Source organism: Anopheles merus, chromosome 2L, assembly GCF_017562075.2.
Source record: "Anopheles merus strain MAF chromosome 2L, AmerM5.1, whole genome shotgun sequence".
NCBI lineage: Eukaryota > Metazoa > Arthropoda > Insecta > Diptera > Culicidae > Anopheles > Anopheles merus.
The window spans coordinates 45,299,595-45,327,486 of NC_054083.1; the positions used below are offsets into that span (position 1 = coordinate 45,299,595).

At 41.6% G+C, this 27,892-nt stretch overlaps 2 protein-coding genes across 4 annotated transcripts in view; one reads left to right on the forward strand and one right to left on the reverse strand.

Moving 5' to 3' along the window:
- The window catches only part of LOC121592390 (feline leukemia virus subgroup C receptor-related protein 2), a 47,413-nt gene that overhangs the window by 2,504 nt on the left and 17,017 nt on the right, over positions 1-27,892 (forward strand). For all 3 annotated transcript variants that reach the window (XM_041913800.1, XM_041913799.1, XM_041913798.1), the window contains 4 exons: positions 18,810-19,987; positions 20,813-20,927; positions 23,642-23,744; positions 25,684-25,908. In XM_041913800.1, the coding sequence (XP_041769734.1) occupies positions 19,846-19,987; positions 20,813-20,927; positions 23,642-23,744; positions 25,684-25,908 (585 nt within the window). In that variant the 5' untranslated portion in view covers positions 18,810-19,845. The remainder of the gene's footprint in view (positions 1-18,809; positions 19,988-20,812; positions 20,928-23,641; positions 23,745-25,683; positions 25,909-27,892) is intronic.
- LOC121592356 lies at positions 304-8,020 on the reverse strand. The gene is made up of 2 exons (XM_041913756.1): positions 7,857-8,020; positions 304-2,807 (listed from the first exon to the last, which is right to left on the reverse strand). The coding sequence occupies exon 2, from the start codon at positions 2,794-2,796 to the stop codon at positions 304-306; it is 2,493 nt and encodes an 830-aa protein (XP_041769690.1). The 5' UTR covers positions 2,797-2,807; positions 7,857-8,020.

A 27,892-nucleotide genomic window follows, 5' to 3' on the forward strand; every position in this document is an offset into this window, starting at 1 on the left:
ATTGACTGCTAAAAAATGCAAGTCAAAATACCCAGATGGCCCTACTTGAAGGGTTTAGGATTACATTAAGTTTGTCTCCTTGATGGTACGTCTGTTCTCGAGTATGTTTGAACTATCATATTTTATTCTATTTTATGGTTAGAAAGAAATATAAAAAATCTGGATTGTCGCGTTCGCAACATACCGGCCCTCGTAAAACTACAAGTTTTACAAAATAACGCGACATTTTCTATGATAGAATTTAGGAGATTATAAAGCAGAGATAAAAAAAAATATAAAATGTATAAACCTACGATATTTGTGTTACTTGCGTTCGTAATCACCGTCTTGCTGCCCGATGAGCGGTTGCTGTGAAGGCGGTGCGCATGCTGTAGTCATCTCGTGGTCTATTGTTGTTGGGATGTTGTTGTATCGCGGATACAGGAACATTGGTAGAGTACGATGTATTCTTTGCTCTACTACGGGTGATGAGAATGCTGGCGGGTTCTGGTCTGTGTTTGGTTCATCGATAGTGTGGTTTTGATTGTACGCCGGCTGTGGTGCTACATTTTCTTGTTGTCTCCGATGGCCGCGATGAGATAGCAGATTAGTCAAGGAATCCCAAAAGGATGCTAGCAACTGCCATCCTACTCCGTAGATTTCGAATAGAATTCTGCCATGGATTATTGTATCCATAATGAATTTGACTGCTCTGCCAAATACATAGATACCTATGGCTGTAGATGTAATGTTTCCGATCCACGTGGACCATGATACCAGTTTCGACCAATATTTTTGAAATGCATTATGAATTACCTTTTCTGATATGAGTGCGTCAAAGGTAAATCCTTGTAGATTAGGATGTTGACCGGCGATCATCTTGTACAAGACTGAAGATGCTATTTTCTTATCACCTTGTTCGTACACTAAGTTCTTCATCTTTTGGAGACTTTCGGCATCGTACACTCCACTCTTCATTAGACTTGGTAAGGGAGTGTATGCCCAATTGGTTACGATATCGGTGGTCAGTTGTTGTGGGGCTGTCGTTTCTCTCAAACGATGATCTGTAGTATACCACCTACCACCAATTGTAAATTTCGCTGGTAGTAATGGTGTGCAGTCTATTTGCGTGCCTCTTAGTTGTAGCATTCGTGTAACTGGAGCCATAAACATAGAGCGATTATTGTACTTCACTGGAATTTCTTGATAGCAATCTTCTTTGCTGTCATAAGTGACGTAGACCGGTTTGCATTCCAGAATGTATAGTACTTCGGCTGCTACGACTGCTGTGTAACCAGGACGTTTAACGAGATTCTTGACGAATTCACTTGGATTTAGGCGAGCAAGTGTTAATTTGGTCTCCAAAAGTGCTTTATCTAGTTTGCACATTTCGGTCATAACTGTAGTGTACACATCGTTCAACTTTTGACCGAGATAGTTTTCTACTAGCGTGATTTTTGAATTGAAATAGGTGAACAAGTCGAGATTTTTTCCATCGATTGCTCTGCGTTTGAAAGGCGATTGATATCCTTGTAACTCAAGAATGAAAATCTTTGGGTGATCGGTTACGTAGCTATTAAAGCCGCATATTTGAGTAGCATCGAGAGCCCTTATTGAAAACATATGCTCTTTCGATATTAAGGTGTAGACTGCGTTAGCTCGTGTTTTGACGTCAGTATTTTGATCAAAGGTTTTGTTTACAGTACCTTCGTAGATTATTTCAAAGTCGTTGCGCTCGCATTGTCTTGACAAATCGACACTCCACGTAAGGTAGCCGTATTCCGCATCTAGACACCAACCCGTCGTATATTTGCAGATGATCCCGTTACGCAGCGTTACCTGGTCGTTTTCGATGTCCGCCGTGGCTACGTAATCGTACATTCCGATTTCATATTCGTAATATACCAATGCGCTTTCCCAGGTGTAGCTCGATGTCCGGTAAGTTCCGCCGCTGCATTTGGTTCCCGTGACGCTGCCGACGATGAGTGCTTCCCCTCTGGTGGTGTGATTACGACGCAGTTCCCTGACCTTGGCATTGATAGATATAGAAACTTCTCCTAACGTTTGAGCTAATTTACATTCTACTGGTGTAAATTCCTTTATGATGTACGCGTACCCATATTCATAATCAGAAGTGTGAGAAAAGGCGCCACAATGTCGAATTGAGCGTTTGATTATTACTTTGCATTGACTAACATGTACTATAGTTTTCGGACTTCTTTGTAGTACTTGAATGCGTATTTCTTTTGTCGTTACATTTTTGGCCGGTGGGATACATGATGCTACGTCCATAAGGGAGTAGCTAGTAATGTTTATGTCATTATTAGCGCAGTCATACGCTATCAAACCCCTTGATGATTCCCCTATTGCTTCAGCTGAAAGAAATAAAATCATTAGTAGAGTAATGACAATATTGTTAAATTTTTTGATGGTATTCCCCGTTAATTTCTTTTCCGATCCCGGCCCTCGTTTAGAGTCTGAAACGCGCGTGTCGTTTGGTGGTAAATCATTATAAGGACGTTTAAAAGATTTAACATCGCGATCGTTTTTCTTGTTTTCATTTACCTGATTATGACAGGTACTTAATGGTTTTTTAGGGTTTCGTTCATGCATGATACCTACAAATTCAGGTGTTTTGGCGGAATTGTCTATTGAAGTCTTAAGATTTTCTTGTTTATAAACGTCAAGGATTGCTACTCCTGTAACTGGACGACAATATATACCTTGTGCTGTTTTTATTTTAACAGATCGTATTTGTCCGTCCTTGCCGGGTTGTAATTCTATTACTCGTCCCTTTAGCCAGGTACCGGGTTTCATCGAATTAGAATCTGTAATTACAACGATATCATCGATTTTAATCGGTTCTGTCAATTTATTCCATTTTGGTCTTTGGGAAATGAGTGGTAAATATTGCTTTACCCATTTGTCCCAAAAAACCTTGCCATAGTAGAGCGCAAGTCTGTAATGTTTACGTTCTAAGCTATGGGTTGGGGTTTCTATCGGTATGGAGTAATTTCCTGCTCTACCGATAAGAATATGAAACGGTGTTAACGGTTCATCGTTTTCTTCATTTAGAGGAATGTTCGTTAAGGGGCGAGAATTTAGAATAAATTCGGCTTGTATTAAGGCACTTCTTAAGACTTCAATGGTCGGTGCACGATTTTTTCTACAATGTATCATATCCTTCAAATTGGATTTGATTATGCGGATTAATCGTTCCCAAGACCCTCCAAAGTGCGGGGCGCTTGGTGGATTAAAGTGCCACATTATTTGTAGTTTCATTGCCTCTCCCTGTTGCATGCGGGCGTTAATTTGTTTTATCAACGATCGCAGTTCGTTGTCTGCTCCCACAAAGTTTGTTCCATTGTCGCTGTAGACATGAGTCACCATTCCTCGTCTCCCTTGAAAGTTTAGGAAGCACATGATAAAGGAATCGGTATCTAGCTTTTCAGCTAACTCGATATGGCTTGCTCTTGTGGTCATGCATGTGAAGATTACACCCCAGCGTTTTTCTATTGATCTTTTTACTGCTACTTCGAATGGTCCGAAGTAGTCTATACCCGTATGTGTAAATGGATAGACGTACGCTTCCGTTCTACAGGTAGGCAACGGTGCCATTAGCGGTGCTATCGGTTTAGCCTTAGCATTTTTACAGTATTGGCATCTAGCCTTTACGTAACGAAATGCTGTATTCAAACTGGGTATGAAATATTTTTGTTGAATTGCCGATAAAACTATTTTATCTGACTGGTGGTTGTAAACTTCATGATACCATTGTATTATTAGACGAGTGATGTGATGATCTTTTGGTAATATAATTGGCATCCTCGTTGATTTCGGGAGATGCTCGGTGTATTCCAGTCGGCTCTTGAAGCGCATTACGCCGTTTTCGTCCAAAAAGGGCGTTAGCTTCGAGAGAGGTCCAATTGTTGTCAATTGTCCGTTTTTCTTTATATCTTTTATTTCGTCTGGATAGATATCTTTTTGAGCCTTTCGGTACAAAATATTCTCGGCACGAATTCGATCTTTCATCGTGTATGCCTTGGAAAATGTCCTTTTTCTCAATCCAAAATCGACTATTTTCATGATGGTCGAAATTCTAAATATGAGTTTCCACCAATTGGAGAATTTTTGTTCTTGAATGTAGTCCTTTTCATCTATATGAATGTTGACGAAATGTTTTTCTTCGTCTGTCTCTACCGCTACATTCCTGGGCCATTCCTTTTTGTCATGCGTTAGGAATGGTGGTCCTTGTAACCATATGGAATTTTTGGTTATGACCTTTGTGGCCTCATCTGCTGGGTTCAGCTCTGATGGTACCCATCTCCATTGGTTCATTGTCGTTGTATCGAGGATTTCTCCGATACGATGGGCGACAAATGGTTTGTATTTACGGTGAGAGGAATTTATCCATGCTAACACCGTTTTTGAATCCGTCCAAAATGTTGTTTCGGATATTTTGATTCTCAGTTCACTTTTGATTGTATCCAACAGCCTAACCCCCAATAATGCTGCTTGTAATTCTAAACGAGGTATTGATAATATTTTAATTGGCGCAACTCTAGCCTTTGCGGTGAGAATTTGGACATATGGTTTCCCATTGTTTATGCTTCTGGCGTAAATAACTGCGGCAAATGCCTTGTCGGAGGCGTCTACAAATGTGTGTAGTTCTATTTCTGAAGTGGGCGTTTTCATAATCCATCTAGGAATACGAACATGTTTGGTTAAGTCAACATATTTTAGCCACGTTGTCCACATTTCAAACAAATTGTCTGAAATTGGTACGTCCCATTCATTTGTTTCTTTTGTCACTTCTTGCATAAGAATTCTCCCTTGTATGGTTATGTTGGATAAGAGACCCAATGGATCGAAGAAACTCATAACAAATGATAATACTTCCCGTTTTGTTGGGTGTCTGAATTTTAGACGAACGTCAGAAGGTATTTTGTCCAGTTTTGCATGAAAGCCAATGTTATCTTTAGTTGTGTTCCAATAAATTCCGAGTATTTTCGATTCCTCGTTTCTACTATCCATTACCTTTATATTGTCTGCGTCAATCCTATCTTCTGATATGGTACTGAGCAATTCTTTGTTATTTGAGCAAAACTTGGTAATAAAGAATCCTCCTTCATCATGAGCCTTTATTACCTGTTGTACTGTCTCTATGGCAGTGCTCATTGAATTAAAGCTGTCATTATAATCGTCAACATAATGCTGTTGCACGATTGGAGTTAACGCTAAAGGGTATTTGTCCTTTAGCCTCTTTGCATTGGAATTTTTTGCGGCCTGCGCGCAAGAAGGTGAACATGTTGACCCGAAGGTCATTACTTGCATAACGTAAGTATCTGGCTTACGGTCTTCGCAATCGCGCCAAAGAAATCTTTGGGCATGTTGATCTTCTTTACGAATTCTTACTTGATGAAACATTTCTTTAATGTCACCACAGATTGCGTATTTTCCTTCACGGAACCTAATTAGGATTCCAAATAGTGAAGTGGTGCTGTCCGGACCCGATAGTAAGGCGGAGTTAAGAGATTGTCCTCTAACCTTTGCTGCTGCATCGAACACCAATCGGGGTTTCGGCGGATCCTTGTTTTTGTTTATTACCACGAAGTGTGGAAGATAAAATGTATTTGATGGATGCATTTCTATTTCCCATGGTTCTAGTTTCCTAGCGTAACCTTTTTCTACATAGCTCTTGAAAGTTGTTAACGCCCATTCCTTTAGTTCTGGTTCCTTTTTCAACTTTCTTTCTAAGCCAATGAGCCTTGACATTGCGTTGTCCAAGCTAGCGGGAAATTTATGGTTATCCTTTTTCCATAGCAATCCTACCTCGTAATGTCCTTCTTTGAACTTCAGAGTATTTTTCAGGATTTGCTTTGCCCTTGTTTCTTCCTCAGATTCAGGTAGCGCCTTTACGGGCTTTACACCAAAATCTTCAATGGAAAAATAATTTGACATCATTCGTTGAATTTCCGAATCTTCTTGAATAACCATCGAGAAATTTTGATTTTTGTTTTCCATCCTTTTACCGTGTATAAGCCAGCCAAGTGGGGTTTTTACGGCTATAGGTTCTCCCTGCTTCCCGTAGCGATGCTTTGTACCCATTAATAGTTTGTTATGTCTTATGCCGATCACAATGGTCGGCTGTACGTTTTCAAACTTATCAATTGGTAAATTTTTCAAATAAGGGAACTTGAGACACAATTCATTGTAATCTAACGTTTGTAATGGTAGCATTAGATTTTTAATCGTCCTAACGTCTTTTAGGGCGAAAGTCTTTTTGGTTGTCCCTCTTATCTTTAGATTTACCTTTTGACTTCCTTCATGGTCAGCCTTTGTACCTTGCGTCCAAACTAGTTGAAGAGGAGTTTCTTCTCCCGTTAGCGACAATTGTTTGGCTATTTTTGCATCTAATAGGGTGAGAGATGAGCCTGTATCTAAGAAAGCATACGTTTCCACGGTTTTTTCTTTATTTATTAGTGTTACTGGTAACACTTGGTAATGCGTGGAAGATGCGCTTTGTACCTCGTGGTGATTATTTGCTATTTCTCTTTCAACTGCTGGTGTTGATTCTGTAGAATGAAGCATTTTATGATGTTTAGCTGTACATCCGTTAATACCACACGTTTGCGCACTTCTACAAACGTTTATACCGTGATTGTTAGAATTCAAACATCCGGCACAAAGTCGTTTGTTACGAACTATCTGTTGACGCTCTGTTATAGTTTTGTTTACTAAGGCGTAACATTTAATAGTTTCGTGGGATTTATTGCATATTAAGCATTTTATAGATGATTTGTTTTGATTTGGTTTATTATTGTCCTGCCATTTTGGCTTAGATTTATGTTCAAATTTTTGCTCATGTATGTTTAGATGTCCTTTGTTATTAATCGATTGTGCGGCACTCATGAGACTGGCTCTTTTGGCAAAGGGTTTTAACCATTCACACAATTCATCTAAGGTTTGATTTTCTAAATCTACCTTTTGTGCTATAATATAATCCGTCCTTTTGACTTGGATGTCGTAGGGGAGTTTGGACACTAATTCCAAAACCAGTCTATGATCGTTTAGATAAGACGGTTTATTCATGAGTTTTACCGTGTGCACTAGATTTTCTAATGCATTGGTCAATTCATAAATCATGGTTTTTGACTCTTTTTTAATTTTCTGTAGATTATTTAGGAGTTCAAGATAAACTAAATCATTTCTTCCATATTCCTCTTCTAACCTCGACATAATTTCTTTAACGTTATTGGATTCCATCATTAGCTGTTGAACGTGCTGCAACGCCTTTCCGTTCAAAGCTTGTGTTAAACGGTTTAGATTTTCTAAATCCGTAAAACTGCCCTCTTCGTTTGTTTTATCAAACGTTTGTTTGAATTTCGTCCATTCTTTTGGATCGCCTCCAAACTTGGGCAACTGCATCAAGGATTGCCTTCTGATAAGGGTTTCCACGTGCGATGGTTCCTTTTTATCATCAACTAATATTTTGATGACGTTAAAAATGTCTTTCATCTGATCCTTTTGGCTGATGATAAAATCTTTTATGGAGGTTTCAATGCTTGTTTCTTGTTCCTTTCCCTCCTTGCCCTTGTCGGTTTCCTTTGTCAAGCTTGTAAGACGATTAATTTCGTACTTGATGCTTTGGCATTTCGGACATAACCAATATTCTTCTCGTTTAGGCAGTCGTTGTAATTTAACACACGACAAATGGAACCAACGATCGCATTCATTGCATTGTGTCATCGTTGGTTCGCTCGTGTCCACCCCGGTACACAATCGGCATGCGCCGTTCGGATTGGTAACAAATTTTACAGGCATTTTGGACGATGATTTCCTTGCCTTTTGTTAGTTTTAATAAGGAATTGGCTTACCTGGATAAGTTCCTTTATTTCCTTTTGAAGTGACGCAGGGTGACGTTCTCCTTGTCTGGACCTTGGCTGCGCTGTGATGAATTATTACAAGCACAATTGTTCAGTAATTTGATAAACAAACACTGCTGGTTCGGATTACGAGTTTTTTTTTTTGTTTTGTTTAATTAACGAGTTTAACGGACGAGGAGGAAATTGTTCTTTCACAAGAACGGTAAGAAATACGATTTGACGTTACAATTTAACACCCTTTTGTGTAAACTCATTCACTAACTTTTTTGTTCACTTCGTTCACTGGAGTAGATATAAAAAAATAAAGTTTTGGAGTTTTCCTATTTCTTTACACTACTCCTCTCTGGAGCCACCATTATTAGTTTCGGATATGAAATTCGCGAAGTCGCGGAAGGTTAGTTGATCGGTTCAGACAAAAAAACTCTGTACACGGGTGCACAGTTAGGCGTCAGAATTGTAAGTGTTTATTCAGATTCAAAATGAATTCTTTTATACTAATTTCTTCAAGTTCTATTTTGGGAAGGTTATTTTCTCTTCCTTTTTCGCATATGTTCGTGTCGCTAGCCTTTTCCTTTTTGCCACGCCTACGCATTCTCCTAGGAGGTTTTCTGGTTCTGGTGTGCTGTTTTATGTCAAGCGATCCTGAAGGAAATGTGATCCCTTTTTTTATTGCTTTCTCTGGTGAGAACAAATTGTTGCATTGATTGCAGGCGTTGTGGTTTTCCCTTTTTGGCGTAACTGTACCTAACACTTGACTTCAGTGGTGCATGTTCCGGATGTATCGCATCATTGACAAATACTTGAACTTATTGCCTTTCGAAATCTTATCTGGTTCATGTTATTAACGCATCTATGTTTGAGAGATTTTTAGGTTTAACGATTTTACGGCCGTGAGAAAAATGGATGTGGAATTTTCCTACGCTTCTCGGAGTTGGTCTAGCTTGGCACACATGCATGCTGTAATCCTAAGTTAATCGTTATAGGTTCGAAACGAATTGAAGTAATTGACTGCTAAAAAATGCAAGTCAAAATACCCAGATGGCCCTACTTGAAGGGTTTAGGATTACATTAAGTTTGTCTCCTTGATGGTACGTCTGTTCTCGAGTATGTTTGAACTATCATATTTTATTCTATTTTATGGTTAGAAAGAAATATAAAAAATCTGGATTGTCGCGTTCGCAACAACAAAAAGATAAGTATAAAGACAAAAAGATAATAAATTAAATAATGCCGTCCTGAATCTTGAAAGATTATTAGTAAAGTTTTGAATTTCATTAACTAAAGTGTGGCATTACATAAGTTTCATGTAATCTGTGTGTCTTTGAAAGCGTTTTGTTAGTGTAATTGGTGTGCCTCACTGTAGGCATTCGTTATTGAATAGAGAAAAGGGGATTTTCCGCAACGTAAATTACTATGATTGCTTTTGTGTAAATCACAAAAGCCGTGTTGTTTATATTCTACCGAACACATGCCGGGAACTCCTGGTATGTTTCATTGAGTCTAGTACTTTCACAGATATAGGCAGATTAATAGTGGATGAGAGAGCTTAACGTGTTATTGATGATGATGATTTATTGTTATTTCAACGTCAAAGTCTACGCTTTTTAATGGAACTAGAAAACTACGTTTTATTTCCAAACTTCCAATTGGAAAATAGAAATAACAATAAAATATTATATTAATTGTAAAATTTACTTTTAGACAGCCATTGCATTTGCTTCCCATTTTAGCACAAGACAGGACTTTTTAATAATCGATTTCAATGAGTAATATACAAATAAGATGTTATATGAATAAATAAAAGCACGTGATTCATTGTGAAAAAGCGGCTGCTTCTATAAAACAAGGTTCACTTAAACACTCACAAACCCGCTGCACCCAACTACCGGATACCTTCAAATTGCCCCTAGCGAAATGCAATCACGGCATGAAAACAATTTAGATTCACAATCTAACAGCACCACTAGACCCTTGCGGTGTGAATACCATTTGCAGCTGCTATCACGAGCTCTGTGTCACAGACAAAGCTTCCCCTGTGTGTGCGTTTTGTTTTCTTCGTTATCTTCTTCTTCTTCTGCTAGTCATCAAATCATGCTGATCATGAACGGGTCATGAATCACTTCCACTGATGGACACGGAGTAGGAGACGTAGGAGGCATCAGAAGCTGTGACCGTAACAGCAATGATTTAATAAGTAATGGTTGGCGAGCCGAGGGCATCTTGTGACAGTTTGTGTATCGCATTAGGAACAATTTTCAAATTATGGGCAAGGCGGGTTGCTCTGTTTGAGGAAAAGATTAAAGCACCGGTATTTTACAAGCTAAAGTGGTGTCGCCTGTTAGCATAAGAAGATTTGCACAAGCAGAAAGATAAGTCTTCTGCCGCAAAATTCAACAAACAGCGTTATTTTCAAACACATGCTTTCAATTATACCATAAACAGATTGAAGTCCTCATCGGTTTAATTAATACCAATGCAGCCGTCGGCACAAGTGCACGCGCGTGACTGTTTTGTATCTGATTTTATCCCAACCACCCATCCATGCACCACCATCCATCATCTATCCCCACGCTGTACATTGTGGTTACAGAGCAGTGAGAAAAAGCTTCAAAACAAGATACATTTACCAATCATCTATTTGGTATTGGGGTGTTCGCTAGCCGTAATCGATCTTTAACCGTGACAATGTACGTGACATTGCGGTCTTGATCGGCGGCCGAGCAGCAGCAGCAGCAGCATGTCCTCCGAGCCGGGTGGAATCGATTTGCTTTGGGAAGGGCTAAAAATAAATCTCAATTTCACGCCGCTGTTTTTGTGACAGCATTCCCTATTGGTTTTAAGGCAAGAAAAACGATTCTCTATGACTAGCGGCATGCATCAATTCAAACACGCAAGTATGCTGGAAGCTTTTAGGGGAAATTATACGTAATGTTTATCATTATTGGCACATTAAAAGCAAACTGAGCACATGACATTGTCATCAGCATTCGCTTTTCAATTAGAGCGACCACCACTTTGTTGCATGCAAATGTGCATTCGCGTGCAGTGTCAATCATTGATGACAGGTGCTGCTGCTTAGCTTATGCATATTGATATGAGCTTGCGGCCACATTATATAAAGAAACAGTAGCAAATGAATTTGAATTGAGTCGTTTGAAAGCTCGTTGCCTCTGTTTGTCAGCGCTGTTTACCTTAAACGGGTGACATTAATTTAACACGAGATTGCTTTAGCTTCTAAGCTCTAATCCACCAGCACAGGGAAAACATTGAAACGAGAATTGAAATAAAACCATTGTTTAAGAGCTGTAGGATATATACAACGGGCAAATCCTAGCCGATTGCTGGTGCTGCTTGGTATATAATCTCTGCCATTGCTTCCACTTCCCACAGTGCTTGAATACCGTACCGCCTTCCCTCGATTCACCCCTTCGTTCACGTTCCTATCAGTACGCTTTAGTCTCACCCCTTACCGTGCGGTAGTCTGTACCAACAAACACGACCACGACCAATTGGTTTCAATTCGTTGGATTACTCCGCACAGATAATCGGGCGTACCGTAATCAGACCATTTTATGGTGCGCTCTCCGATTACGACTTTCTCAAGGGGAGGGGAGAGAACAAATCACAAGGGCAGCATAGCACCGCTCGCACACACACATACATACAGAGCCATCCAAGGTCTAGGTGAAATAATTTCGAAACTACCGCCCTCCACTCTGCACTTGCTTCCATTTCCAGTCCAGGAATGTCAATCGCCAACACCTTCCGCAAACTTTCAGTACAATTACACAGGAAGCTTTGCAATGACATTTTATAGCCACAATCGTGATGCTGTGGGGAGGGCAAGACAGAGCAAAAAAAAACTTTAAATCATCCTATAAAGTGCGCACGTTGGCTTTATTGCCCGAGTGTTTAATTTACGATTACAACAAAATTTGGCACAATTTATCTTTTTGCAAGGCTCGTGCAAGGCACACACATGTACGCGTGGTTATATGGGATAGCAAACAGGCGGAAAAGTAATTACTCACCAGGCGGGATATGGCAACGGGACGTTACAATTTACAGGAAAAGAAAACAAACAAAATTCCGCATTAACTTTTCCAACACCCTACAACCTCGCCGGCGGCCGATCACCTGCAGCACAAAACATTCATTCATCACTCAAGAAAAACAGTCCGATAAAATGAATTTTTCTTCCGCGCTATCGCAACGGGAATGTAATGAAAAATAGCCTAAATCAATAATTTAGCCAGCTTGGGCGTGCGCTGCCGGGTCCATCAAGGTAACGACGTACTTTCTCGTGGAGGTGTTTGCAGAACGTAAAACGGTGATAAATTACAAACTGCAAATTGTTCTTCGTCCAGCGGTTTTTCTCCGTGGATGAGGCCATTATTTTTTGGATTATATTTACCGTGTCACCGTCACCATTGTCAGGTGATTGTGATTGTCACCAAGAAGAAAGCCACGGACCACGGGAGCAAGTTTGAGGGTGGTCGTTTTGAGGATATTGGTGCTTTGACAGGATATTTACACCGCGTCAGCGGAAGGCTGATCTAAATTTTTGACAAAACAAATCGGCAAAAAAGCAGTAAAGTAACACACAAATCGGGCTTCAACCATCGATCACCAGTCGTTCGTGCTGAGAGGCATAAAATGTAAACAGAGGCTGCTAGGCTGGGCATCAACTAACCCGGGACGTTCACTTCAAATCCTGCAGCCAGCCGTGAACCGGCAAGGGCAAGAGTATTATTAATTTTCGCTCCATTTCCACTGCGCAGCGGAAACGGTTCGCGAAACGATCGCTTCAGTGTTGGCATTTTTATGACACAGAGCTGCTTTGCCATTGGCATCATCATTTGCCGTGTGCGACTGTTGGGACTGTCAGTTTCAGAAGTTTCGCCCCCCAAAACAAACCCCCACACTGGGGAAGACAGTGCACAGTGACAACAGTGAGCCTTAAGGTGGATCGGTACGGTATAATAAACTTTATTCCCGTCTGTCCGTCTCTTGAGGAATTTTAATCGAAAGGGAAATGACACCGAATTGCGTTTGTTGTTTAAATTTTGTGGCAATTTCGTTTGCCCGTTTAGAGACGATAGAGTTTGCAAGTTTGACATAACCATAATCACTGTCATTCAAATCGTGAAACTTTGTGTAGACCCGTGTGAAGGTGTGCCTTTGGAGAAGAATCATAATAAATTGAATTTGGGTTGAGGTAGGTCTGTTTGGTAGGTAGGGGCTGTGAACATAATTGAGTTTTGCTTGAGCTCTCTTGAAAATTTTAATTATGGAATTGCGCTACAGCTGGTAGGTGGGAACTTTAATTTAAATTTTACATAATTTTTATCACCTTAAAATGTCCTTCTACACATTTTCTCAATCCTTTTCCGTTCTAATTTGCCTAAAGTGTATGATTTGCTGAATCTCCAATGAATGTCCTGGAATTAAACTCAAGCAGTAAAACAAATTGCATACCTTCAGGCGTATAAATTGAATTTTAAGGATTTTCATTTAAATGCGATTCTACTATTTATCATTCAATAAAGCAGGTTGCATCGGCGAATTAAGCGAATGTCATTATCATCACAAGCTCAATGGCAGCTTCCACGAAATGAAGATGCAGCTCTGTGTGTGTGCATTATTTCCGCTATTTCTATTAAAGTCCTTTGAAATGTGACGAAATCCTTTCACTACAGCGTAATTCTACGTAAACCAACTTAATTAAAACGATTGCATCAAAGGCATGTCAAAGGCCGGGATTGTACAATCTGCAATGCAATAATGAAAAGCGAGGGAATGTTTGCTGGGTTTTTACAGACTGTAATACACTTCCGGCCGTTTTGCATCGCCGTCGTGCCTACAGGGACAGAGCGTTTACAGCATTAAATCGCTTTTTCTGTGTTTATTCAGAACAATACACTCAGGGGCTGAATGAAAAGCAGCAGGGAGTGTTCGAACTGCTCTCATTGACGTCAGCAAACGTTTGAAGTGGTCTGGTTACAGCTTGTTATGCAAATAGTTTGAAACCATCGCACAAGTTTGGTGCCTCTACTTCGCATAAATACCGCGAAACTGTGACCATTATTTTTCGGGTTCCACGCTGAACAGCGTTTGAAAGCATGACCGTGAATAAATCAAGCGATAAAAGGAGAGCTTCTTCGCAAAAGAGTAGTGCCAAAGAGAGAAAAAGAAAACCGGCATGAATGGTTGAAAGGAAAACAAATTTTATGAGTTTGTGACATTGTTACTCGGTGAGCATGAATCAATCAAACTCAATCAAGTTACATGGAAAATCAGTCAACATCGGAAGATAGTTCAGAGCGGCTCAGCCATTTTAACCCTCGTTTATTTAATCATCATTAAAATTCCATTACAAAGAACAATTTTTCAACGCTATATTTAGTACAACGAGAAGAAAGTAACGAATGGTAGAAGTCTCAAGAACAAAACACAAAACTTTTTCCTATCTTCCTGGCACAAGGGAAAGGTTACGAACAGTAAATAAATCTTGCTACGGAAAGGCCTTCCGTGCTGCTGGCATCGATCGTCGCAGCACAGTGAACCAAGCGGAAACGTTAACCGTAGCCCGTGCGGAGCTGAGATCTTGCGGGATGAAAAATGAAATGTAATTCGTTCTGTCTTTCCTGTGGGACGCAAGTGGAAAACTTGTTTCTGTGCGAGCTGATTGCTTTGTGCAGGAGTTTTCCACTTGCTTTCTGCCGTATTTGTCGATCATTTCTCATGCGCTCTGTGTGTGTTGGTCGGTTGGGCTGACGTAGAGGACGATAGCAAGGCAGCCATCCAATTGGGAAATAAATATTATACCATGGAGGCGATTTGATTTAAAACGGATCATAATTAAGAACGGAGCGTGAACAATGGTGTTAATTTGGTTTTGCTAGGAAATAGACGAATTAGTTCACTATTTATTTTGCTTGAAAAAGGAAAGGAAATTTGCATTCCAGGCAGGACTTGTGTAGAATACGCTCTTTTCAAATAGAAAGTACAATCTCTTTGCGTCCCAGGAAAGAATGTCTAAGCAAAACAGGGTAGCATCCGTTATAAAAAAATCATTTTTGCATTTTTAAACAGCATAGTTAGTGTGAAGATTATCTCCACACAAAAGATGATACGCTTCTAGCAGAGGGAAGCTGCCAACCATGGCCGAAACCATCCTTCGATCATCCTCAGTGGAGGCGCTTGGATAGCGTCTGAAGAAAAGCTGCACCAAGCAACGCAAGATCAAAAGCAATCTTCGTGAAGGATTTTTGCCACGCAAAAGTATACCCACAAACAAGCCTTATTTGTGAAAAGTGGTAGGAGAGCCAGAAAAAAAAACAGAATGAAAAGTAGCTATTCAACAGTGCCTGCCAAGTGGAGCTGGAGGACGTTTGGTTGGGTGGTTTGTGTATTTTTTTTTTCTCCCCTTTATCCAACCACAAGCAAGAAGAGCGCACTCTTGCGGTTAGAACGTCCTGGTCGCGTTTCAACTTTCCAATAAACTATGTCAAGGGAATGTGGTGGCGAAGCTTACTCGCATCGTTCAAGCACACTTGCTCCGTTGCCTTAAAGTTGCCAGCTGCAGCCGAAAATGTGCTTCTGAGCGGTGGGGACGCCGCGGGCGCGTTAAGAAGCGGTTGCTAACTAAGGCAGGAAGGACTTTGTGTGTGGATGAATACGATTTCGATGCGGAAGTGAACAATAACAGAAACACAAATCACTCCCACAAACCATCCACGATTAATCTTCCCAATGTTTGTGATACTTTGAATAGAATTGGTTTGATTTAGAAAGCGTCGTACTCTTACGGAAGTATTATTTGCTGTGTGATGGATAGTTGTGTCTTGGGAATCATCTTCATCGGGGTGGAATATTTAACAGGAATGAGTCGAAAACAAATTCACACATTTTCTTACTCGCTGCGTACTGTGGCGATTGCAATTTAAATACGATGCTTGATACCAACAATCGCCGTGCCACTTACCGGTGTGGTGATAAATAGTGCAAAAAAGCACTCTAGCGAGAAAGAAAACAAAGTTTGTCAAGAAAGTATGGGTGAGAAAAGCCGATGGCTGCGTGCAGCAGGGGGTATGGTGAGCTAATTTGAAAATAACATTCTTTTCCCGGCCGGGCCTGCAAGTGATGTTTTCGAGGATTTTCGTTGATTTTCGGAGAGAGACCAGAGATGCTGGCGGGTTAGGAATGTTTGCTGTCGCTTTGACAACATGCTCAGCGATTTCTTTAGCATAATAGCTAGACTGTTTAAATTATGCGTTAAGAGCGATTAAATAATGCGATTAGAGAACACTTGTGCTAATTAAATTTCAAAAGTTGAATATTTGTTGTAAAAAAAAGCAAAATTTCCTTATTCACTTTTACGCTCATTTGAAGTGTTTCAGAGATTCTTCTTCTTCTTCTTCTTTGGCGCAGCAACCGCTGTCGGTCAAGGCCTGCCAGTACCCACTAGTAAAGTGAGCTTGGCTTTCAGTGACTTATTGTAGTGTTATAGCAGGATAGTCAGTTCTGCGTATAGGAGCACGGTCTATTAGGGACTTGAACCCATGACGGGCATGTTGTTACGTCGTACAAGTTAACGACTGTACCACCAGACCGGCTCATCCGGTTTCAGAGATTCAGAGAAGTAAAATTAATTTATTTTGCATTTTATAACCATTTTTCACTCCCCAAAACCCTCTCGAAAATTCATTTTAACAAACCCTTTGTGAAGCATATTTTAACGCAAGTGCAATCGTTGCACATCATAAACCTTCACATCTTATTACTTCAATCCCGCTAAGCCATGCACACAGTGATTTTGTCACGATGTAGCAATAGCAACTGGGAGCCTTTTGGTGTGGAATTTCATACCAAAAATAAACTTGCATCTATATTACATCGTTTGTGCTGATGTTCAACCATTTGATTCTAAAAATTCCAATGTAATGTTACATTCTCACTCCTACAATTTACCATGTTTGACTTTGGAGATAGAAACGCGCGATTCCCCTTATCACTTTCGTTACCTTGTAGCGGATTGAAGCGCTGCTCTCCCATAAACGTTTAATTGATATTATAGTATACCGCTATCGGGAGACTTGAAAGCGACACTGGCACTGGCGACACGCTCTGTATCGTACCATATTTTACTTTTATCTTAAAGGGGAGATTTAATTACTGTTACTCTTATCGCGCGCTGCATTTATATCTTTGCATTCATAGGGAGCAAGATGATCGGTGTCTATCGCTAAAGTTACACAGTGCTAAGTGGAACAATAACTTTCGTTCCCAAAAAAGCTGATTCATGTTTTAACGTTCATCACGTGTGTTTGCTCTAGTTCTTTGCCAAGAAGCTAAATCTAAGCATTGTTGAGCATTGTTGACTCTAAACCATACCAAGTGACCGAATAGAATCATGCTAGCAAGTCGTGAAGGCGCGTTTTGTTTGCTCCTCATGCAAAAGTTGCACCCAAAAAATAGGAGGGCACCCTCCAGACATTTTTCGACAGACTAACGTTAGCTGCCGTTTTTGTTTTATTTCTAGAAAGAAAAGCCAAAGTTCTTATTTGATTTAAAATTGAAAAACTTTCACTTCTCTGGTCACGCCGGGAAGGGCCAGGGCAGCAATGTCTTCTACTAATAGTTGCCGCGAGTCGTGGTCTTGTGTAAGAAGTTGCGCTCTAGATGCTCAGCCGAAGACAAATATCCTTCAGCGACACACAGCTGTTGACAGCGCACAGCACTAAAACAGCCAAGACGTGATGACAATTTCATTAGATTTTTCCTTCATACCAGGCAGAGCGGGTGCACCATGGTGGGAGCGAGTTTATCACAAAAAGAGTAGCCCGCACGTCGGGCGTACAGCTAGAATTTGGGGTGCCCCCAAAAATACTTATCATCGTTAAAAAATGCACTATCGTTCGTTGTAATTATGGCACGGTGCTGCACGGGAAATTGGCTCGCGTACTGCTTGTGTGTGTAATCGAGCCACGGTGCACAAGGCAAGTAAAACCCTTAAAACGTTTGCCATTGGGCTTCTTTCGCAAACGGATCACGTGAAAGCAATTGCACTTGCGAATGGTGGGACACGTGCCACGCGATTGCTCAAATTACAGCGACACTAATGGTCGGTAGCAGCAGCAGCAGCAGCAGCAGCTCCAAGCGGCGTTGTGAAGCGTGCAACATTACACTTTTTGGGCTGTTCTTTTTTATATGTGTCGAAAAAGGAGCCTTCTTACGAAAGGTGTCTTTCGTGACAGGAAGGAAGAACACAAATTGCTCAACAGTCATTGTGAAGGGACAATCTAGAAAAGTATAAAATATCTGTTTACGTGAGACCGTGAGACGGAAGTAGTCTTCACCATGGGGAATATCGCGAACGTTGCTCGAGCGTGGGATAGTATGAAGTTTTCCGGGGCTTAGTTACTTTGATGGTTGCAGTTTTTCCGCGCTGTTTTGTAAGGATTATGTTACGACGTTCGCCATTGTTGGCTGCAGTTTAAGCAAGCGAAAAGGATTTATTACTTCGTACTTTGGGTGAAGAAATGGCAGTCTAAGGCTTAATCGTGATCATGGCGCATAAAAACTGATTTTGTGATAAGCACCCGAATGAAGCAGTGATGTTGTTCATTCCTATCTTTGTATGAAACGATTTTATTAAAATTATAACAATTTATGCAAAAAAAAACCTATTTGTTTACTCAAATAGGCTTCAGATGTTTTACAAATTTGGTGCCGTGACCAGGATATAACATCGATGACAATTATTACAAAGAGATAATCATGGGTTTTTATTTGAGAAATTTTTGAGAGTATTGTGTAATTTGTAAAAAGAACTATTTTTTCATCATTTTTGCCCTCATCTTCCCAACTCAACCTCACATCCTGTTGTCCCAAAATCAGTCTCTAACAAGCAATTGCTTTGTGTACACTCTTCCTTTACAGCCGTTGAGTAATCTACTTTGCATCCTGTAAACCAGCAACACCGCTTTGCACCACCGAGAGGCAAATCCATTAGCAGGCCTGCAGCACTCCTCTTGCAAATCCCACCCTTAGGGAGTTCATTTTGCAGGCTAAATGCAGCGAGCACTTTCCACTGAATTGAAAACATCACCTCCTCACTCAGACTGCAGCTTCCAAAAATAGAATCCCGGCTCGGCCCGTGGTACCGGCGCATTGCGAGGATTAGCACCGGCAAACTCTTGCACGCGAGCATGCTCCACCGTGCTCCGAGACGCTCGACGTCCAAACAGCCCACCTAACGAGGTGCCTGCAGCACCGGCGCAACGAGGGAAATAAATCAATAGATTTGTTTCATTATTAATAAGCCGGATCCGGGGTCGCAGCGGTGTAAGTGGCGTGGCCCATATAGCGCGGCGAGGCGTGAAAATTATTCCCAAACCCCATCCGTGGGATGGATCGATAAGGCTGAAGAAGATATTGATTGCGGAAAACGGATACGTGTGCCAATGAGTGCGAGGAGCAGCAAATGCGGAATCGTGGTTCGATTTAATTCGCACGAAAAAGATGTATTAAGCATCGCACAATAAAAGACACATTCCGTTGTGGAAACTGGTACTCAAGCAGGGAGTGTGTAAGAGGAGTGGTAAAGAAAGGCGCAAAGAAACCATTTTTATAACGAAATGTAACATGACAATAAATCCAGTACCTTACTACTACTTTTAATATTGCTCTTGCAAAACCTGTCTACCGCACACCAGAGCCGGTACGAACGGATATCGATACGAAGGAGAGGTCACGAGTTGGCAGTTTATAAAACTGAAGCGCATCGAGCAGAACAACGTATGGCGTAAGGCTAAACTTATCCACCGAAAAAAAAAAACACAAAAAGCCATAGTGTTAAGAGATCAAGAGAGAGAAAGAGAGAGTAAAAGACAAATCGGGAGGGCAAAAGTTTTGATAAGTAGAAAAGTCATCATCATCGCCGTCGGGAACCCTTCCCTTTTCGCCGCATTTCGCAATGGATCTGAAGCATTCCAACGTGCCGGAAGTGACGGTCGTCGCTGACGCGTACATGCCGGGCAGCAAGTCGTCGGATCTGATCAAACCGCCGGCAACCAATGGATCGAATGCGACACTCGACAAACCGGCCCTGCCAGCGGGTAAGTTTTGGTTTTCGCTTAGCTCTAATACTTTAGGATTTATTTGTAGTAGTTTCTGAAAGTATCGATGTTACATGGTGAGCTTGTCTTGAGAGTATGCATTATAGTTTTAATGCGTTTAGAACCAACACCAAACAGTCTAACTTTTCATACACATTGAGTTCAAAATTGCATATGGTAAAGCAAGCCGTATGGTATATATTAGCCGGTCTCATGGTACAGTCGTCAACTTGTACGACTTAACAACATGCCCGTCATGGGTTCAAGCCCCAAATAGACCGTGCCGCCATACCGTTGGACTGACTATCCTGCTATGGGGGGAAATCAATAAGTCACTGAAAGCCAACCCCACAAGTAGTGGGTTGGCAGGCCTTGACCGGCATCGGTTGTTGAGCCAAACAAGAAGAAGAAGAAAGCAAGCAAATCAATCCACATAAATAGCTGTTTGCTTTTACTTATTTGTCGCCAAATCATTGTTATTTTCATATCTTCTTATTGCTACCATCAATTTGAATTCAAAAATCCCGAAAGACAATACACGTCCCACGTGGTGGATATGAGAATATTTTATTGTTCTTGCACATTGCAGCATCCAAACACATCCGTAAGTGAGTTTGTGGAAAAACGCGTTCAATAAAGAATAACAAAACGAACGGATATAAACTAACATTGGCGGACCATTCATCGTTTGCAGCATTATCACGTTCATTCCATAAGTCACACACATGCCCATGCACACATACTACAAACCAAAGTCAACGCCAGCTGTCAGCAGGTCGTTAAAGTAATGCTTCCACTTCCTCCGTTTTACTGCCCCCTTCGCAGGTGAGTTCCGGATGTACAGCCGGCGCTGGCTGGTGCTGGCCATCTTCGTGATGTATTCCGCCTCGAATGCGCTGCAGTGGATCCAGTACAGTATCATCGCAAATATCGTGCAGCGGTAAGTGAGGCAAAGCAAACCAAGCAATATCGACCGTTCCCGTGTTCCCGAGCTGACCTTTAAAAAGATATTCCCCTGCCTCGGCTTCGTTAGCCTTGTTCGGGGAGACACTTCCCTTTTCGACAATGTGGACTTCTGTGTAAAGAAGCAGCTAGTTCTTTTAGTTTTGTTGGTTCGTTTGGGTGAGTTATTCACTCGCAGTTCCAGCGCGCCTGAAGACTCTTGAGATTTATCCATCTCATCCACCGGGAAGCGGAGCTATTCTTCCATCGAGCCATCGAGCAGAACAAGTACAAAGTACCAGGCGTTCCCATCGGTGAATGGTTGACCCTCGCGTGGAAGTTTGCTCGAGCACCGTCTTTCTGTGGCAACGAGTGAACGAGGAGTCGGAAACCATATAATGTTTACCTTTTCGCTTTACAAAAAAAAATCCCAAGATTGCCCTTTTCCAAATACCGACACATACTCCCCTTTGGGATGCGTTTCCCACGTCAAAGCTGGTGCCAAAGCATCTTCGATCGCGTTCTGTTACGCGTGGAATACGAAAACTGGTTTGGGGGAAGAAGGCAAACAACAAACACAGCAAACATCCAAACCAAATAGAAAAAGCTACTGCAAAAACCTTGATAGTATCTACGGGAATGGGAAAGGTGTCCTCCGGGAACGGGACCGTCACCCATGATGGGTTTCGATTGCATTGATCAACCGACACATCTGCCGGTGCTATCTTAAGACGCGCTTGGGTGAGTGGTTTTGCACTTCCAAAAGAGGATGAAAAATAAGCAAAAATAAGAATAAAAAAAACGTCTACATAACGCAGTGTTTGGTCGCGTTAAAAGATAAGCTTTCGAACGTGAGAAGGAATTTTAAATAAAAGCTTCACACCGGTGTGCGACACCAGCGAAATTGGCGTCCCTCTTGCGAGGTGAAAAGTGTGCTGTGAAAATTCACCTTTCAGCTTCAGCCGACCGGTCTTGGTATTGGACCGTTGTTGTATCGCCGCACTGAACTATCCCTGCTCACGTAGGGCGTAGGGTCACAATTGGTTGTCTTTTCTTTTTTTCTTGCAAAATTTTCGAAAAGAAAAATGTGTTTTTTTATGCTTCGATCCATCGGATCGTGCCAAAAAGAATAACATTTACACACGAATTAGGAATGGAGCAGCCGAAGAATTGGTGGGTGGAGCGCAAATAGCTTGCACGTGTTGCCGGAAGCGGATTGGAAAAGGGAACAACAACAATGTTGGTTCTATGTATGAGGAGGGTCATGGTTTGCGAACACACAAGCAAACGGTGGGAATAATTCACATTCCAGTTTAATAGATTTGCTTTGAAACGACAAACACAATAAGGCACAATCGCAAAGGATGAGAAAAGGGATGAACATCGTTTATCATACCGTTTTGCCGGTACAGAATTGTTGGCCGTTTCTGTGTAAGGTTAACTGTTTAACGATAATCCTATTTGATGTTAAAGATTGTTAAAATATGTTTATTCAAACAACAGAGAAGGAAATTTAACAAAGCGTCTATTAGCAGGCGCCTAAATGTATGCAATGGTTTTATTGAAGCAAGAGTAGTATACATTTTGTTTATCCTTTTGGGACTGTGTTAATCGATTAAAGTGTGTTTTTGTTTTCAATTTTAATCAATTTAAATCTATTAAATGATTATTACATCAGCTTCCGGATTCCGTCAAGTTTGTCTTTAAATTGTGTGAAATCCATTACCAAATCTCAACTTAATAGAAATTATTAAGCCGTTTAATGAATTCATGTAATTCACCGATAGAGCAAGTTTAATCCTCTTTATGAGCAGCTCTCTAATTAGCCCATCGACTCTAAGCCCTCCCACAGCTGCACACGATAGTAGAAAACGGGTTTAGACGGTTCTATTTCCGTAAGCCGGATACCGGAAAGGTCATCGGGCTGGTCCGGCAATAACTTTCGCGCAAACACTGATTGCATGGCATTCGGTTTAGCCCCCTTCCCTTCCCAACCGACACGCACAGGCAAAACCAATTTTAAGGTCACTATCGCACACATCAAACGACCCTACCGGTCGTTTCAAACGGAAGCCGGGGTTATCATCGGAACGGGAGTCGTCGACGGCACGGGGTAAATATATGAGCTTGGGTTTTTGTTTACCGCGTTGCGTAGCATTCCACCCCGGACAGCACGACGGTCGGTTCGATGAAACTCGATTTATGAAGCAATTTTCCACCGGATCAGTACCAATCGAACCGGCCCCTCTCAATCGATGCCCATTAACATTGCCTTGACTACTTCAGTTAACTGGATTGTCATTCCCTGTGACTCGCTTTATAAATCAGATTAAAGGGCGGTGGAGAGTTGACTTCCCGCAGAGCGATGCATTACTTGAGCTAATGGTAAATGGGGAACAATTGCGTTCTCCTCTAGATGACCTTTGCACGCATTTCAGCCACAGACGTGCGGTTTTTAATTAAAACTCTATAATCCTGCCGATGAACGGTGAACGAAAAACCACAGCATCCACATATATACCCACAGCAACCCAAGCAAATGTAATTACTAATGTCGGCTTTTTCCGTTCCATTTGCGCCCACCTGATGGCTGACGTGTAACCGCAACGGAATGTGGACCACCGCACGCAAATCTTGGACACCAAACTTTGGACACATTTGTCACCTGCACGATGCAAACCTGGAAATGCAATTCAACGCCCTCCGCAACAGATACTACAACATCACCAGCACCTGGGTCGACTGGACGTCTATGATATTCATGATCCTGTACATTCCGCTCATCTTTCCGGCCAGCTGGATTCTGGATAAATTGGTAAGTTGTTGTTACACCCACTGCAGCTTCAAATCGGCCTATTCTGCACAGGCGGCACGGTACATTTGATGTGCCCAAACAGCCGGGAGTGGTTTAAATTTTATTACACTTTTATTAGGCATGCAAATAGCTTCATGGGGAGCTGGGAGAAAGCGGCTTTGCCTCGTTATTCGGGAGCATTGGGAGGAATAGTTTTATATTGGAACCGTTCCACCGTTCCCACTGCTCCCTACGCTTGTGCGTTACAATTCCGCGAAATCAATTATGGAGCAGCATTCTCGTGAACATGCTGCATGCACCAACCAATGAAGGAGAAAATTTGTTTTCCTGTTACACGTTACCGCTGCACCGATGATGCTGATGATGATGATGATGGTAGCTGATGAGGTTTGAATTTTTCGGGATTGAAAGCACCATAACATGCATTTTCAATTAGAACTTTTGCAAAACCGGATCGATGAGGTTGCGTTGAGGTTGGCGCGTTAATTAAATTCGAGCAATTGGAGCGGTTAGGGTGCTTTTTATGAGATTATTTAAATGGAAAATTGTGTTTTGTTTTTGAGTAAAAACATTCAAAAGCTTCATTTCAATGCTTTTACATTTAAATGTGAAGCTTTCAAACCGTATTTCAAACTACAAAATTATAATATTTCTAAAACCTTTACACTAACAGAGTTCCAAATTACAATCCAAAACAGTCAAACAGCATCAGCGAAAATATGTCTCTAGTCCGCATTCCTCGCAGTGTCCACATTTGTGTCGGACTTGTCGAAAGGAAACTTATCCTCTGCCTACATTGTCCGACAACACGGTCCTTCCTGTAATCTCGTATCAATATCCCTACCATTCGACAGCACTGAATGCTTTCCGCTCGAACACAGTGTCCCTCACGCTGCTTATCTGCCGGTTGAAATGTCGAATGCAAATAAATGCATACCGTGTGCTGCAAACACTTTGCTTTACAACCAGTAACACCATCCCACACAAAGCTACCTAGCCTATCTAGAAACTAAACCTAGACACTTACTCTCGTTTGCGCTGCGACTGGCTGACAGCCACCACTTGCACTGTCCTGGAGGAACTGTTTCCTCATTTATTTTAATGAGATAACATCTGTCTCCCACTGAGTGAGCGGGACAGTGTCTGCGTGGGCCATTCTTCCACTGTTCGATGGTAGAGTTATTTGTTTAAACCTCGCCTGTCCGTGCCGGTTTTGTGTAGCTTTTACTTTTCAGTGCAAGCCCCAGAAGTTTCAGTTCACAAGTGCGGTTACTATTGAAATCATGCTGAATGGACCGAGCGGAACGGGTTGGTTTTTTTTATTCTACATACTTAAGCTCCACGAGGCCACACGAGGGAAAGCGACGTTTTTGCAGTGGAAAATGTTCTGCTTACCGCAGAGCTGTCGTATGCCGGAGAAGGAAAAAGTCTACGCCATTGCAATCATTTTTCATTGCAGCTGTGGTCGGAATATGTATTTGTGCGCATAGTGGGTGAATTATTGTGAAAAGAAAAAAAATATGTAAGGTCCTTTTGTGTAGATATATTATAGATAAATTATAGATTCCAAAGAATGTCCTCAACTAGTTTTTCTATATTATTTCCTATACGCAGTATTAGACGAGATTGTACAAGCTTTTTCAATTCAACAGAAGGTTACATGTGACATTGAATTTACTTTTACAACGAATTCTTATTAAAATGATAATTATTCAAATCTGTCCTTTTCGTAACATACCGCAGTGCCACAATTGTGCCGACGTAACGGGAATTATTACAGCTGTAACTATGTAAATCCTTTCCATTTCCGTAGTAGTAAGGAAAATTTGCCTACCGAATCGAAAAGACAAACGTCCACGTCGGCACCAATTGCTGTTGCTGCTGTTGCCGTAGTTCAGTTGAAGCATTTCATTACCGAAGTTTTTCCTCTCTTTTCCAGGGGCTACGAATTGCTGCCATCAGCGGTGTGCTCGGTACGTGTATCGGTGCCTGGGTCAAGTGTTTCTCCGTCAGTCCGGACCTGTTCTGGGTGGGCTTCGTCGGCCAGTCGATAGTGGCCGCCTCGCAGGTGTTTATCCTGTCGCTGCCGGCCAAGGTAGCGGCCGTCTGGTTCGGACCGGATCAGGTGTCGTCGGCCTGCAGCATCGGCGTGTTCGGTAATCAGGTAAGTGCTGGACATTCAGCCTTGTTTCCAAGGAGGATTATTGCAACTGTCCCAACCACAACAGTCTGCCCAAGCTAATGAACTTTTGATAGGGTCGAACTGCCTCGAGGGCACCCATATTTGAAAGCAAGCTATTTCCTCGCAAGCTTTTAGCTAAATCCGTTCTTCCCAGTTCTCTCCGAAAATTTGTCGCAAAAACTTTCTCCATTTGGTCACACACCGATGCAACTGACTGCACGCGTATCGTATCGTTTTGTTTCTTCTTTTCGTTATTACTCGTCTGAGCACGAATCCTCAAGCTTCTTATTTTATTAGAAACCATCAACCATTAAAATGTGTCTTGCATAGTGGGAATAGGCCACATCACGCTACTCCAAAGCGCTTAACTTTGGGGCACACAAAGTTGATAAAACGATAATCTGTGTTGCGCGCGTAAGCCCAAACCGCAACCGAACCGAGAAGCACGTAAGATAAATCATTTCCAAAAGACTGAAGGCATAGTCTTTGGCACTTTGGGACCCGCACCGAACCGCCCCCCTGGTGGACGGGGGAGAAGGGACGTTTCGAAACTTTCCAGCTCCAAAACACACGACTTAGCCGCGTTGCGTTCAAGAGCGCTGCAAAGTGTCTCCACTTCTGCAAAATGGACCTCTTTTCAGCTCGCTTCCGGTGGTGCCGCATTTTCCGTGGTGTCGTTCGGTGGTTTCGATGAAGCTGTCGAAGGCGTCTCGTGCGGGCGCGTACGATCTTACCCCGGGTCCCGTTTGGTGGGTGTGAAAAGCAATTATCCGCCTCTTAGATCCTATCGTTAGGCGTACAGCGTGCAAAAAAGGGAGGTGGTATGGACGCGCAACACAAAAGCCGACCCAGCACAGATATATGCTCGTTTTGTGAAAAGCTTGCATAAACTTCTTGTACCGTTGGGTGAGCCTTAGACGAGCTCTGTTCCAACCGAAGCGTACGGATAGGCATGGGAGAGTTTTTTTGTAGCAAAGGATAAATAATAATAAGAAAAAAAGTTTTGTGGAACGCAATTTTAAATGAAAATAAAAATAACGCAGCACAATAGAATCGGAAAGCACTGTGAAAAGAAGGGGAAAAAACGAACCGAGCATATGTGAAAATTGGCGAACGAGGGTTGCAAATGGTGACACAGCCCATATATATATTTGAAAGACAATTAAATGCAGCTGTGGCGCGTCGTTTTGTGGTGTGCGGCACTGAGTGTCTTTTAAAAGGTGGTGTGCGGGGTTTGGGTTGACTTTTCTTGTCACTAAAAAATTGGAATAATTATATGTCTATGCCTGGTCTTAATAAACCCCTGAAAGTATGCAATTAAAAAAAGGAATATTCTCAATTTGGTAACCAACAATTCCTCTGACAGTCCGTTTTTTCTACACTTCAACCTTATAAAACGAAATAATCAAGCGAACACAACAATGAAAGCAACTACAAGTGTATTATATTTCCCCCAAATTGCACTCACATTGCACTTTTAATTGGATTTCATTGAACGCCAATGAAAACGAGCAAAACAGCTTTGGGAACAACCAAGCATTGTGGCAATTAAAAAGCTTTTAGTGCACTCTTTGGCCAAAGTTTTCTTTTCTTTTATCAGCTCTGTTCATTATAACAATGCAGGCCGGTGTAAAACGATATCGTAACGTAATTAGCATTGATTTTAATGCACTCCACTGGCTTTGGCCATACGTTTGCATCGGTTGTGCCCTCGACCCGTTCCCGTTCATTAGATATTCAAAACTGGATCGCCTTTTTTTTGTTGTTCCCTTAACCATTCGCTTATCGATTGTGCTTTGTCTCGTCTCGGTAAGATACATTGCGCACAGCAACATAAAACGATGCATTATATTATTATTGACGCAATAAATAAATTATCCATTCGTCCCGTTCCGTCCCTATCCAGATGGTGCAAGTCACGCCGGACGAAGGAGATCAATTTGCTTTGCTACTAATTATTTTTATT

Excerpts from the sequence above, each read along its gene's own strand:
- LOC121592356 (XM_041913756.1), bottom strand. The coding sequence starts at position 2,796 with ATGAAACCCGGTACCTGGCTAAAGGGACGAGTAATAGAATTACAACCC.